Genomic DNA, 13,297 nt, shown 5'->3' on the forward strand with positions numbered 1-13,297 from the left:
AATAAGGAATTCAGGCTTTGTACTCTGGCCCTACTTGGTCCTTGTCCATGGCCTGCCAGGGATCGGCGGGGGTGGGCAGGCTCAGGTAACCCTCTGAGGTACCTCTGAGTCATGTCAGGTAGCTTGCAATTCACAGAGTCCTCATCCTGCCTCTAATACCCTATGTGCTGGTAGTGTTTCTAGTGGAGCTGACTAGATCTGTAAGATTAAGCTACTTCTCAAATTGCCTGGACAGTTTCTCAAATAGTTTTCCTTAGTTTAGCACCCACCTTCACCTCAATTTCCAGAATTATTCAAATTCACCAATTCCCAGCCTTTATTTTAGGGGTGCTGTAGTGTACATATAATTGCTTCTTGACTATCTCAACAGATACTTCAGAAGAATGTGAAGGTTAAGATTCATTCAACTGGCCATTTCACCTTAATTTTCTTTCTTGTACATAATATATGCTTTTGATAGGATCTTTGAAGATTTGTTCTTTACTTGTAAAAATAAAAATTCATTATCCCTGGAATTTAACATTGGTCCTCAGACTATGTCTTATTTTAAGGTTCTGCATTGCACTGAAAAACTCATGTCCATTGGACAGCAACTACCATTTCTCTCTTAGTCTTTCCATGAACTCTTCTTCAGATTGAGGTCTATTTCTTATTTTATTTCACCTCTCATAAATTATAGTACGTTTTACTCTCAGTTCAATATAATCACTAATTTTTGCTTTTCTTTTCTTTTCTTTCTTTTTTTTTTTATGGTTCTGGGGATAAAACTCAGGTCCTTGGGCTTGCAAGGCAGGTGGTGGAGCCTCTGAGCTAAATCCCTGGCCCTTCTAATTTGGTTTTCTAAAGTGTCCATTGTGCCATTCAGTGCCTCTACTTACTTAAAAAATATCATCGTACTCTGGGCATGGTGGTTCATGCCTGGCATCCCAGCACTCGGGAGGCTGACGCAGGAGGATTGTCAAGGTTACTTGGACTACATAGCGAGACCCTGCCTCAAAACACCCCTCCATCATTGTTCACATTTTTACTTCTCAAGTAAAACACAATTTTCACAAGCATTTGTACATGTCGGTGCTTTATTAACTCATTACTAAAGAAACCAGCAGGAATGCAAAAGAACTGATTTCCAAGGCATTACAGAAGTAGAGATGTATAGTCAATGGGGAAAAAATATCAAAATAAGATCATTAAGTTCTGTACAAGAGTGGTTAAAATTGGATCTCTGTAAGTGGTTTTTAGTCATGATACAAAATTTCCCATTACATTGCTGTTGTGTTATTTGGGGGGGGGATGAAGGCATTGTTGGAATTACAAAGTTTATATCTTCTGTCCCAGACACCCATGGATTTCCCTCATTTTTCCATAGAAATACTGAAAATATGGTTTTTAGGACTCTATTATTTCCATTAATTTTCTTGGTCACCACAAATTTTATTCTTGATCTTAGCCAAAAGGCTGAGAAGCAGTTCACCACAAATTTTATGAAGATACTCGTTTCACCTCAGTGTTCCCAATAATTTTACATTCTTCACCCATTTTTGTTGATTGGAACTAAGACAAACCCCAAAAAGATAACAGAAAAACACAAAGTTTTTTAAAAATTAAAAAATTAAGACAAAAGGGTTTTATATAGATATCCTTCTGATACTAAATTTAGCCAAACAGACTTCAGTGTAGTAGCTCTTATCTCCATTTTGCAGACTGTGAAAATGACTTGCCTTTTGATATCAAGAGTGTGTTGATATGATCCCAAAACATGTTTCCTTCCATGCTTGATCAGGAAAATAAACAAGTCATAATCTCATTTCAAATGTATGACGCCTAATGTGAAATGTTTACATCACGAATATCTTCTGGCAACTTTCAACATGCCATCTTCCTACAACAGAGGAAGTTGTGGTTTTATGAGTGCTAACGTCAGGAGATGCAAGATTAACATTTTGGGAAGCTTCAGGGAAATGTCTGCTGGGACTATACATAAATTCATAACAAATTATGGTACTCTAGACAGTGTGGGGTGATACGCAGCTTGGAAGCTGGACAGGAGCGATGGTCTGGAGTCGGGGAATGTCTCGGAGCTGAGAAGGAAGGCGAAGTGTCCCTCAGTAGAACTGCTGGGCCTCACAGCCCAGAACCTCCAGCCTTAGGGCAATCTGGTGTGCCCAGCTCTGGGGGTGAATTCTCAGGTAGCGAGTCATTAGTGGGGGGTCTAGAGAGTTCACCACAGGTGTGAAGGAGTCTTGATTTCCCTGAAAAACCTGAAAGAGGAAAAATAGCATTTCTTAGTGGTCTGACAGGAGCAAAATTAGTGTTTATTTCACCCAGCCAGATCCCTCAAATTTGTCCTCCTACTCTGTCAGTCACTCACCTGTAGCTCCTCTCCCACATAGCCCTTCCTTTCCTTGGCAGCCATCACAATACCCACCACAAAGTACCAGCACTTTTCTTACTTCTAATTGCTTCCACTGGTCTGAGCTTAAACCCTGGCAGGTGATTAGATGGGCCGGGGAAACTGAGTGCAACATCTAGAATTAAGGGCACCCTCCTTGCCTGCTGTGGAGGCCTTTGCTGTAGCTATGCTGTATATCTAAAATATTCTTACCCCCTTTCCAAAATCTCAGTGCAATTGAATGCTTTGCCATAGATCACACCTAGTGCCTCTGTTGGGTCATTTGGAAGTAGGCGTCATCAGGGATCGCCAGCTGACTCCTCAGTGAGTGGATTTACCATTGCAGATGAGTATACAGTGACTACTGAATAAACCATAGCCATTGTCATTAGCTACCTAATGAAGTTGTTTTCGCACATGTTGGTAGCAACTGTAAATGGCAACAGAAGCAACACGATAAGGATACAATTTGATGGGAGGGGATGTAGGAGGGAGAAGAAAGAGGCAAGAGAGCCCAAGACTTGAGGCACCTTGTCACTCTGGAACTGTGGAGGTAAGCCCACCTGTGAGCCAGTGGGCAGCTCAATCTCAAAGAAAATCTTTCTGTGTTTCACCATAAAATATGCTATTTCTATACATTTGATACTGCTTTATCAGATGAAATAATATTTCTTCTAGTCTGTTTGCTGATTTTAAAAACTTTTATTAGTACATGTTTGTTGTACATAACAATTACATTCAAGTTTTGTGATTTTTTTCATTAAGAATACATGTTGAACTTTATGAAATTTTTTCAGCATTTATTGATCATATAACCTTTCATTCTGTCAATGTGATGAGTTATGTGAAATTTCCAATGTTTAAGCCAACTTTGAATTCCTAGGATAGATCCAATTTAGATCAATATTGCTAATATTTTATTTGGGATATGTTTTCATTAGCTTTCTGTGATTGTAACAAATACCTGAAATAATAAAATTAATAGGAGAAAAGGTTTATTTTGGCTTAAGGTTTTGCTGGTTTTAGTCCATGGTTGATTGGTCTTGTTGCTTTCAGACCTGTGGTGGAGGAAGCCTGTTCACTTTATGGGAACCAGGAAACAAAAGAGAGGAAGGGATGGGGTCCCATTCCTCCCTTCCAGGGCACCACCCACAGTGATTTAAAGACCTTCTACTAAGTCTTAAATTTTCTACCACCTCCCAGTAACACTAATCTGGGAAATAAGTCTTTAACACAATGGCCTTTGGAGAATATTCCAAATCCAAACTATTATATTTTGCTCCTTTCCTTACAAATTGATTAACTCAGGTAATTTTTAACAGTGATAAAAAGCTGAGTAGCATGTTCATGAATAAAATAGGCCTATGAGTTCCCTTTTTAAAGATTGTCCTTATCAGGTTTTATTTTCAAGGTTATGCTATCATTCTAGGAATTGAATAATGTACCATATTTTTTCATATTCTGGAAGAATCTCTGAGATTCATATTCTCTGCCTACTGAAAATTGGGTAGAATATTAGTATAGCTGTGTGATAAGATTTACGAATACCAAATGAAGTCCATAAATATGGTAAGTATCATGGTTTTCAATTCTCCTCCTCCTCCTCCTTTTTCCTTTTTAATTTTTGAGAGAAGGCCTCACTATGTAGTTCAGGCTGCTTTGAGCTCACTATGTAGCCTAGACTGGCTTCCAACTCGTGATAATCCTCCTATCTCACAACCCACAATGTGGGAAAAATCTTTTTGCCAGCTGTTCCTCAGACAAAGGACTACTATCTAGAATATATAAATAACTCAAAAAAATCAGACTCCCCCAAATTTAAAGACTGAATCCAAAAATGGGCATTTGAAATGAATAGATACTTCTCAGATGAAGAAGCAGCAAAGAAATATATGAAAAAATGGTCAACATCACTGGTCATATGAGAGACACAGATGAAAACAACACTGAGATTCCACCTCACCCCAGAAAGAATGGCTGCTATCATGAAATCAACCAATAACAAATGCTGGAGGGGCTGTGAGGAAAGAGGAACCCTTCTCCACTGCTGGTGGGAGTGCAGACTGGTGCAACCACTGTGGAAATCAATATGGAGATACCTCAAACAACTAGGATTAGAGATTCCATTTGACCTAGCTATTCCCCTTCTTTGTATCTTCCTGAAAGAATTAAAAGAACCATACCACAATGATATATGTGCACCCATGTTTATAGTAGCACAGTTTAGCTAAATCTTGGAGACAGCCCAAATACCCACCCACTGGTGACTGGATAAAGAAGATGTGTTTTTTTCTTTATAAAATAGAGTACTACTCAGCCACAAAGAAAAATAAACTAGAGACAATTATAAGTAAAAGGGTGTACATTGAGGCCATACTCTTAAGTGAAATAAATAGGACACACGTGTAAATATTGAATAGTTTCTCTGGTGTGAGAAACTGAAACTGCAAATGAGCACCAAAATATATAAGAGATGATGTGAAATAGAAAGAAAATGTTCAAAGGGGAAGGGGAACTGGGGAGGGAGGGGCCGAGGGAAAGGAAAGAAGGGAAAGGAAAAAAATGATGAAAAAAGAAGGAAAAAATGGAAACAAAGCTTATGTAAATAGGGAGAGCTGGAGGGGTTGAAAAGAGGGAAGGGGGATGAGAAAAAAATAAGAACCAAGATACATTGTGTACAGGTATAATGATGAATGTGATCTATCTATCTATCTATATGTATATATACCTAAAATGTACCAATCAACTTAATGAATAAAAGAAATCCTCCCATCTCAGCCTCCCGAGTGCTGGGATTACAGGCATATACTACCACACCTGACTTCCTATATTTACTAAAAAATAATCCATATTACCTAATTTTCCAAACTTATTATGCAGGATCTTTATGTCCTCCTTTTCATTTTTTATATTGATTATTTGTACTTTCTTTTTATATCATGCTCAATCCTGTAAGAAGTTTGTAAATTTTCAAGGAGCCAATCTTTGGTCTTGTTTATTCTCTTTCTTATATTCTTATATTGTTACTTCATTAATTTTAGACTTTTAATTAATTTTTTAAATTATTTTTATTATTTCCTTGATTCTAATTTCATCTGATATGATCTCATCTTCTTGAGATGTACCTTAGCTAATTATTTCAGCCTTTCTTCTTTCTTGGTATATGAATTTCTGGAGAAGTCTGTTGTCAGACGAATTGAGACTACCTTATGTATTATTTGTGTGTTTTCTCTTTCGCCTCAAGAATCTTCTCTTTATGTCTTGCCCTTGAGGGCAGGATTGCTTAAGTTGTGTCTGACTGGTGACCTTTGACGTTCCTGGACCAGGCCACTACTCTAGATCTGGGAAGTTTCCTCTTACTATTTCTTTGAATAAGCTTTCTACCTCTTTGGTGGTTCCAAGTTCCTCATAAACCTCAATAACCTGGATAATCTCTTTTGCTACAGTTCCAAAGTTCCTGTAAGCTTTCTTCATCTCTCTTCTTTCTTCTCCTCAAATCATATATTTTTAAATAGCCTGTCTTCAAGCTCACAAATTCCTTCTTCCATTTGGTTTATACCTTTGATTATTTTTAATTTTGCCCAGTGTATTTTTCCACAAAAGGATTTCTCTTTTATTTTAAAAATTGTTTCTATGTTTTCATTAAATTTCTCTGGTGGACCACTGAAATGTGTGTGTGTGTTTTCTTTAAGCTCATTTAATTTCCTTAAGAGAAATGTTTTAAATTCTGAGAGTTCTCCTATACCGATTCCTGTCTGATTGGTTGCTGGCACCACATTTTGAATCCTAGGTGGGGGTCACGGTTTCCTGAACTCTCCTGATGTTTGTTAGCATGTAATTCATCTGGGAAGTGAAGGACTGGTATTCATTTCAGTCTACCCAGTCTGGTTTTGTGCCTGTCTTTGCAGAAATTCTAAGCAGGCTTTTTTTCCTGAGTCTGCCATCACTTTCACTACTAGATGGCAGGCTAAATCCAGGAAAAAGAAAATGCATTAAAAAAATAAAATGGAGTACTTCTCAGCCATAAAGAATGAGAAACTAGAGACATTTATAGCTAAATGGATGCACACTGAGGCGATACTCTTAAGTGAAATAAATAGGGCACATATGTGTAAATACTGAATAGTTTCTCTAGTGTGAGAAACTGAAAGTAAATAAGGACTAAAAGGTATAATAGATAATGTGAAATAGGAAGAAAAGGTGCAGAGGGGAAGGGGAAGTGGAAGAGGTAGGGGAAAAGAAAGATGGGAATGGAATTAATATGAGAAAAAGACAAATGGAAACAAAGTTTCTGTAGATAGGGAGTGGGGAGGGGTTAAAGAGAGGGCAGGGGAGTGGAGGGAAAATAAGAACCAGGATGGATTATGTAAAGGTGCAAATTTCCAACGATGAATGTCACTATATTGTTTACTTTAAATGTACCAATAAAATTAATTTTTAAAAATCCAGGTTTGTCAAGTCAGCTATTGTGCTATTTATCTCAGCACTGGAGGGTGATTGAAGCCCAGGTTTGTCCCAGGTGCAGTCCCTGGCTTGTGTCCTGTTCACATAGGGCCAAGAAGCATTCACAGAAAGCTTCTACCATCGGTAGAAATAAAACACATATCTTTTCGATAATATTTGCATAATTTCTGTTTTCATTTTTGATCTGATACTTTTCTGTATCTAATGTTTAAATATGTCTCTTGTAAAAGGCAGAGATTTTGGTTTTGCTTTTTTGAGTAATACTTTGTCTTTTAACTGAATTATTTGTCCATTTGCAATATAGCTAATCACTTTATATTTTAATTTAAGTTTGTCATCTTGCTATTTTCCTTGCCTGTTTCATGTTTCTTTATCTGCTTGCTTTTGTTTAGACTTATTGAGTGTATTTTATCCATTTATATATTTTCTTCTATCATTTTGGGAGCCCCATACCATATTTTATAGTCTATTACTTCTTACTGGATAGCCTAAAAAATTATAGCATGGATCACCAAGACTTCATGTCAGGCTTATAATGACTACCATTTAAATTATCTAGCAAACCCAGTGAAGACTGTTTATAATCACTAAAAAGGCTTGAGAATTTAGGTTGCTGATCAGAGTGCAGTACAGGTATCACTAAGCATTAGACGAACAACTCATTCTTCAGCTCTCTGATTCTTGCCATCAACCTGGATGACATCAGGATTGACGGGGAGAATCAGCTCTTGGTTCCACTCTGTCATTGTCTTAGTTACTTTCTCGTTGCTGAGACATAATTCCTGACACTCAAGACTTAAAGGAAGAGAGGTTTATTTTGGCTTATGATTTGTAGAGGCTTTGGTCCATAGTTGGCTAGTTGCAAGGCAGGGTGGCATGGAAGAGGAGAAACAGCTAGTGGCATGGTGGCAGGGAGCAAGAACAGATCAAGGGAGGAGGAGGGAGATGGAACCTTCCAGGCCACACCCTCAGTGACCACCTTTTCCAACTAAGCTCCATTTCCCAACACCACAGTTAGCTAGAAACTCATCTGTGAACTAATCCAGTGATGAGTATCACACCCCCATGATCCAGTCACTTTCCCAAAGGCCCACTTATGACTGTACAAGGCTTTGGGGCGACATCTGGATAAAGACCATAACAGTCATTTTTCTTGGGATTTTATATCCTTTATTAGAGTCACTGTGTTCTCTCAGGATGCCATTTATAGTGTCTTGCTACCTTCGATACTCAGTAAATTTTACTCTGAAAGTTGGATCACATATCTGGGCTTATCTCTAAAAGTGGAGCTCTAGGAGAGGTTTTGTGTCTTCTTATGGGAACACTATACCTTTATTTTGCCATTTTGTAAAAAGAGAGTCCAGTGATGGCCATCTTGACTGCTGGAGATGAGGAACTCCTTTACAAACATGCTGGTCAGGAGAGATTTCACTCCTTGGGTGATTATTCCAGTGACTTTCACTGTCTTCTGAAAGTCCACTTGCAGCCACTCTTTTGGGTTATTCACCTGAGGAAGACAGTGTTCAACTTGTAGTCTGTCAGTCACCATTTGCTCCTAGAAATCTCCAATTCCATTGTTAACCATGCCACAGCACGTATCACTCTGAATTCTGTTTCGTCTAGTACTGGGGATTTGACCCAGGGCCTTCACAATGAACTATACCCACATCACTTTTTAAATTTTGAAACAGAATCTCACTAAGTAACTAAGTTGTCCAGTCAGGACTACAGGCATGCATCACCATGCCCAGATCACTCTTCATTTTAATAGTTGGTAAGTCTTCCCTATTTGACTAAGAAAATTGAGGACCAAATTTTTTCATAGCTCATTCCTGTATCTTCAGGGTGAACCACTTAATAGGTGCCCAATAAATGCCAAGTGAATATTAGTCATATATAGACTGACAAATATATACATTGGCAATGCATATAAAACTATTTTGTTTTGCTCCCTGGAGGAGCAGAGACAGTTAATTCTATTAAGTCCCCTACAAAGCTATTCAGCAATACAGAATAATAAACTTGGTGGGTCTGGAAAATATCTTTGTCTAATGAACTCCATGTAACTGTAACCCTTTCCTTGAAGTACTGAGAAATCTTAATTATTAATACTTATCTGTAAAACTAAAGCTAAAATATACTATTATTATTTGACATATATTAGGCCAGTGCTGGAGTCAGATTCATCTCCCAGAAAATTCAACTGGTGATCATCCTTACCCACAGTGAATGCTGCGTGAAGTTACATGGGATATTCACAAAAAGCCCGTGGCTGTAGATGCCTATAGTGAACCTTCCGAGGCACTCTTTTTAGGAAAATAGTTGACAGAAACACCTCTAAAGAAATTTGGGTTTCTTTACTCTTCCCAAATGCTACTCTCTACTCTTTATCAGTTGAGGGTTAGAGATGTTGCTTCTTACCTGAGGTCTCCAGGCATTAGTCCTCCCCTGGAGGTGAAGCCGGGCTTGTGAAGGAGACCAGGTAGAAAACTTATTGGTGAAGTAGGACGAGGCAGTAATCTGTGCATCTGATATTAATTTACTCTCCATTCCCAGTGGTATGCTGCAACCTTGAAGAGATGATGAGAATGTTATCACAAGGATTAGTTACAGCCTTGGTTCTACTGGGCTGGCTCCAATACTCTAGGGCTACTGTAATCATGATTAATTCTTAGGCTCTAAATTTGCACAAATTCTGTTACTGTTAACATTCCAATGCGCAGCTGGTCAGTTCTGCTCAGATCTGTTTAACTTTGATTTTCCTTGCTAAGAGAAATATAGGATGTGAAGGTGATCGTCTCTGGGAAATCCCATGGTTAAACTAACAAATTCCCAGGTTTTCTCAGGAGTGTGTTGGTTTTATTTCTGATAGTTCTGCTCAGAGTCCTGAGACAGTTAATTCATCCTCCTGGTCTCAGGACAAGTAGTTAGTTATCCTGCTCATGCTTGGACAATAAAAGGATGTTGAATGACTTGGTACTTACTGTTTAAGTCACAGCCCATCAACTCCAGGCGAAGAGTGCTGCGAATGTTGTAATGGGTTGGGTGCAAACGGATGTACTGTGCAATAATTGGAGGATTAAAAATATTGTGTTTTACTCCAGATGAATCCACATTGCCAAAGAAGACCTATTAGGAAGGATTATCACAAATGGAAAGTGAATACAAAGTGAAAAGCAATTTCTCTTTCATATCTTACTTCGAATTTTGTCATCTACATTTCTTAACAATATCAAACATCTAAGTAAAACCATGCTGAACAGATAGTTGTTAGGATAGTATATGTGAAGGAGAAAAGCACCAGGAAGAGAGGAACAAGGATTATGTCTGATCTGGGGGAAAATGAAGTAATTTTCTACCTTGGCTTCCTGTATAAAGCTTATAAAAGTTGACGAGGACAGTTAGGCCTTTGCTATTCCAGTGTAGTACCACCTGGAAGCAATTAGAAAAGTAGCATTGGGAGAGTGACACCAGTAAGTTGGTGGAATAGGAGATACCGCGCTCTCGTTTCCCCTCCAAAGGAACAATGATTTGGCAGCCATCTGTGGTCAAAAGTACCTTTGTTGGAGTCTTAAGATTCAGGTAAGAGGTTAAGAAACCTCGGTGGAGCCCCAAACCAAGTATAGTTGCTTTGATAAGGCAAGCCTGAATCTTGGTGGCAGGCTGCCAACTGTGGTCCTGGCTGCAGAATCAGAAGCAGCTTATCTTGCATGGACTTAGCTCTAGATCCACTTGCATGTGGTCTGGACACCATCCTTATCCACTTAGGGACACGGGAGGGGTAAGTCCTGTTTGTACTCCAAGTAACAGGTATCTATGATTTAGATGTGGTTTGGAAGCGTGGTCCTCACTGTAGTGATGTTAAAAGGTGGCAGGACCTTTAAAAGATAGATCCTAATGGAAAGTCATTGGAGCCATTGCCTTCAGGAAAGATTAGGGTGGTTCTTCTCATGGGATCTCTGAGTTACTTCTCACAAGAGTGAATTGTTGTAAAAGTGCAAGCTTGGCCTCGGAATCATTCTCTGCCTTTCTGTATTGTCATATGATCTTTCCCTCTCACATACTGCTCCACTATTATGAGCCTATCTGCCATTTGGCTCCCACCATAGATGAGCATAAACCAGTGCCATGCTATTGAACCTCCAGATCTATGAGCTAAATAAATCTTTTTATTTATAAAGTATTCAGTCTCGGGTTTTTGTTATAGGAACAGAAAATGGACTAAAATAAATCCAATAACTTTGCACTCTAAAGAAACCGTGCTTCAGCACTAACTCCATACTACTAAGAGCTGTGAGTAGTTTGCCTGCCCAGGGAACTCCTGGGAACCATGCTGGTCCATGACTCCAGAAATAGGTTCATCCACGGGCCCTGAATACAGATACAGATCAACATTAGTCATGTTCTAGCATGGTTTGAAGGAAATCCTGTCTGAATATGCATTTGGTGGGAGCCATGTCCATATGCATTCATAAAACAAACTTGCTGAGCACAGGCTTAACTGGGGATCCTGAAGCAGCCCTGCCATCCAGTTTCAAGGCTGCTTCACCATGGTCTTCAGGCAGTCCTGCTTATCCAGGGATCTGAAAGGAGGAGCAGCCCTCCACATCCACAATAACAGGTCTACTGACTGAGGACCCTAGTGCACACCCAGAAGAGACCCTTCAAATGCATAGACATCAAAACAAGGCTACACAGACCACAAAGAACTTGCCAGCTGTGACACCAGCAAAGGAAAATAAAAAAGCTCCAGTAACGAACCTTAAATAAATGGAAATATATGAACTGTTTGACAAAGAATTCAAAATCATTGAAGAAATTCAGTGAGCTACAAGAGAACACAGACAACTAACAAAACCAGAAAAACAGTACATGAACAAGTGAGAAACTTAATAAAGAAATAAAAAACATTTAAAAAGAACCAAAGAGAAATACTGGAGTTGAAAAATACAATGGTTAAAATAAAAAAATTTGGTGGAGATATAGGAAATTTGGCCCTGGCAAGGGGTAGTAGAAGTTGAGTATGCTTGTAATCCTAGCAGTCCTGAGGCTGATGAAGGTGGTTCACAAGTTTGAGCCCAGCCTGGACAACTTAGGAAGATCCTGTCTCAAAATGAAAAAAAAAAAAATTAAAAAGGGATGTGAATGTGGCTCAGTGCAAAGATCTTAGGTTCAGTTCCCAGTACTTCAAACTAAACACATAGATGAATAAATAAATAATAAAAAGAGGAAGTAAAATTAAATCTCAGATAACAAATTTCTCAGCGTAGTACACATTTCCCATACTTAAAGAAAAATAAGCACACCACAATCAACCTTACTGGAGCGAGGGTGCCTGAAGTTACTTGGAGAAAAGCACCTGTTTGCTCTCTCTGGCTAATCCCTATATAAATGAGTCCTGACAGATCTTGGTGGCTTGAGTTTTATGTCTCATTGTGACAAAAATGATGAATATGAAGTCTTCCCCCAAAGGGGGTAATCATCTTTGATTTGAAATAGTTCTCATTTTGTACTTCTTTTGAGAAGTGTCTATTTGGCTCATGTGAGCATTTTTGATTGTATCATTTGTTTGGGAGTATTAATTTTTGAGTTTTCAAAAGTAGTACAAATGACCAATAAATACATGAAGAATGTTTATCACATTTAGCTATTAGATAAATGCAAATCAAGCTACTTTAAAGTTCTAAGTCACTCCTGTCAGAGTGCCCATCATTAAGAACACAAAGAGTAGGGGCTGGGGATTTGGCTTGGTGGTTTCACTGCCTGCCTCCCAAGTGCAAGGGCCTGAGTTCGATCCCCAGTACCAAAACAAAACAAAACAAAAAAACCACACACACACACACACACACAGAGAGAGAGAGAGAGAGAGAGAAACAAATTCTAGCAAGGATGTGGAGGAAAAGGAATCCTCCCAAGAAATAGCTGGAAGGTTTTTTTTCCTCATTCTTTAGGTTGTCTCTTCCCTCTATTGATTGTTTTCTTTGCTATATAAAAGCTTTCTAATTTGACACTATTCCATTTTTTGGTTCTTGATCTTGTTTCCTACGCTATTGCATTTATGTTCAGGAAGTCTTTGCCTGTGCCTATGGCTTTAAATGCTTTCTCTGTGTGAAAAAAAAGAAAGCTTTCACTCTAAAATCAGAAACAAGACAAAGATGTCCACTATCACCACTCTTAATTAATATAGTTCTGGAAACATTAGCCACAGCAATTAGACAAGAGAAAGAAATAAAAGGAATAAGGATAAGAAAGAAAGAAATTAAATTATCATCATTAGCAGATGACAAGATACTCTACACAGACCTCCGAAACTCCATCAAAAGACTTCTAGATTTAATAACCAATTCAGTATTGTAGCTACTAGATACAAAATCAACACTCAAAAATTAATAGTCTTCCTGTACACAGATAACAAACTCACTGAGATAGAAATTAGGGAAACTA

The 13,297-nt window shown here is 38.5% G+C and overlaps 1 protein-coding gene across 3 annotated transcripts in view; it reads right to left on the bottom strand.

The window, feature by feature from the left end:
* Positions 1 to 1,072: 1,072 nt before the first annotated feature.
* Positions 1,073 to 13,297, bottom strand: part of F8 (coagulation factor VIII) — a 161,949-nt gene continuing 149,724 nt past the window's right edge. For 2 of the 3 annotated variants that reach the window (XM_033760153.1, XM_010625186.2), the window contains 4 exons: positions 9,838 to 9,982; positions 9,275 to 9,423; positions 8,184 to 8,360; positions 1,073 to 2,258 (listed from right to left, as the gene is read on the bottom strand). In XM_033760153.1, the coding sequence (XP_033616044.1) occupies positions 2,103 to 2,258; positions 8,184 to 8,360; positions 9,275 to 9,423; positions 9,838 to 9,982 (627 nt within the window). In that variant the 3' untranslated portion in view covers positions 1,073 to 2,102. Of the gene's footprint in view, positions 2,259 to 8,183; positions 8,361 to 9,274; positions 9,424 to 9,837; positions 9,983 to 10,159; positions 10,286 to 13,297 lie in introns of those variants that run through there. The other variant, XM_033760154.1, reaches the window with a different exon arrangement.

The sequence above is a fragment of the Fukomys damarensis genome, unplaced genomic scaffold (genome assembly GCF_012274545.1).
Source record: "Fukomys damarensis isolate Sample0158 unplaced genomic scaffold, DMR_v1.0_HiC HiC_scaffold_39, whole genome shotgun sequence".
Taxonomy (NCBI): domain Eukaryota; kingdom Metazoa; phylum Chordata; class Mammalia; order Rodentia; family Bathyergidae; genus Fukomys; species Fukomys damarensis.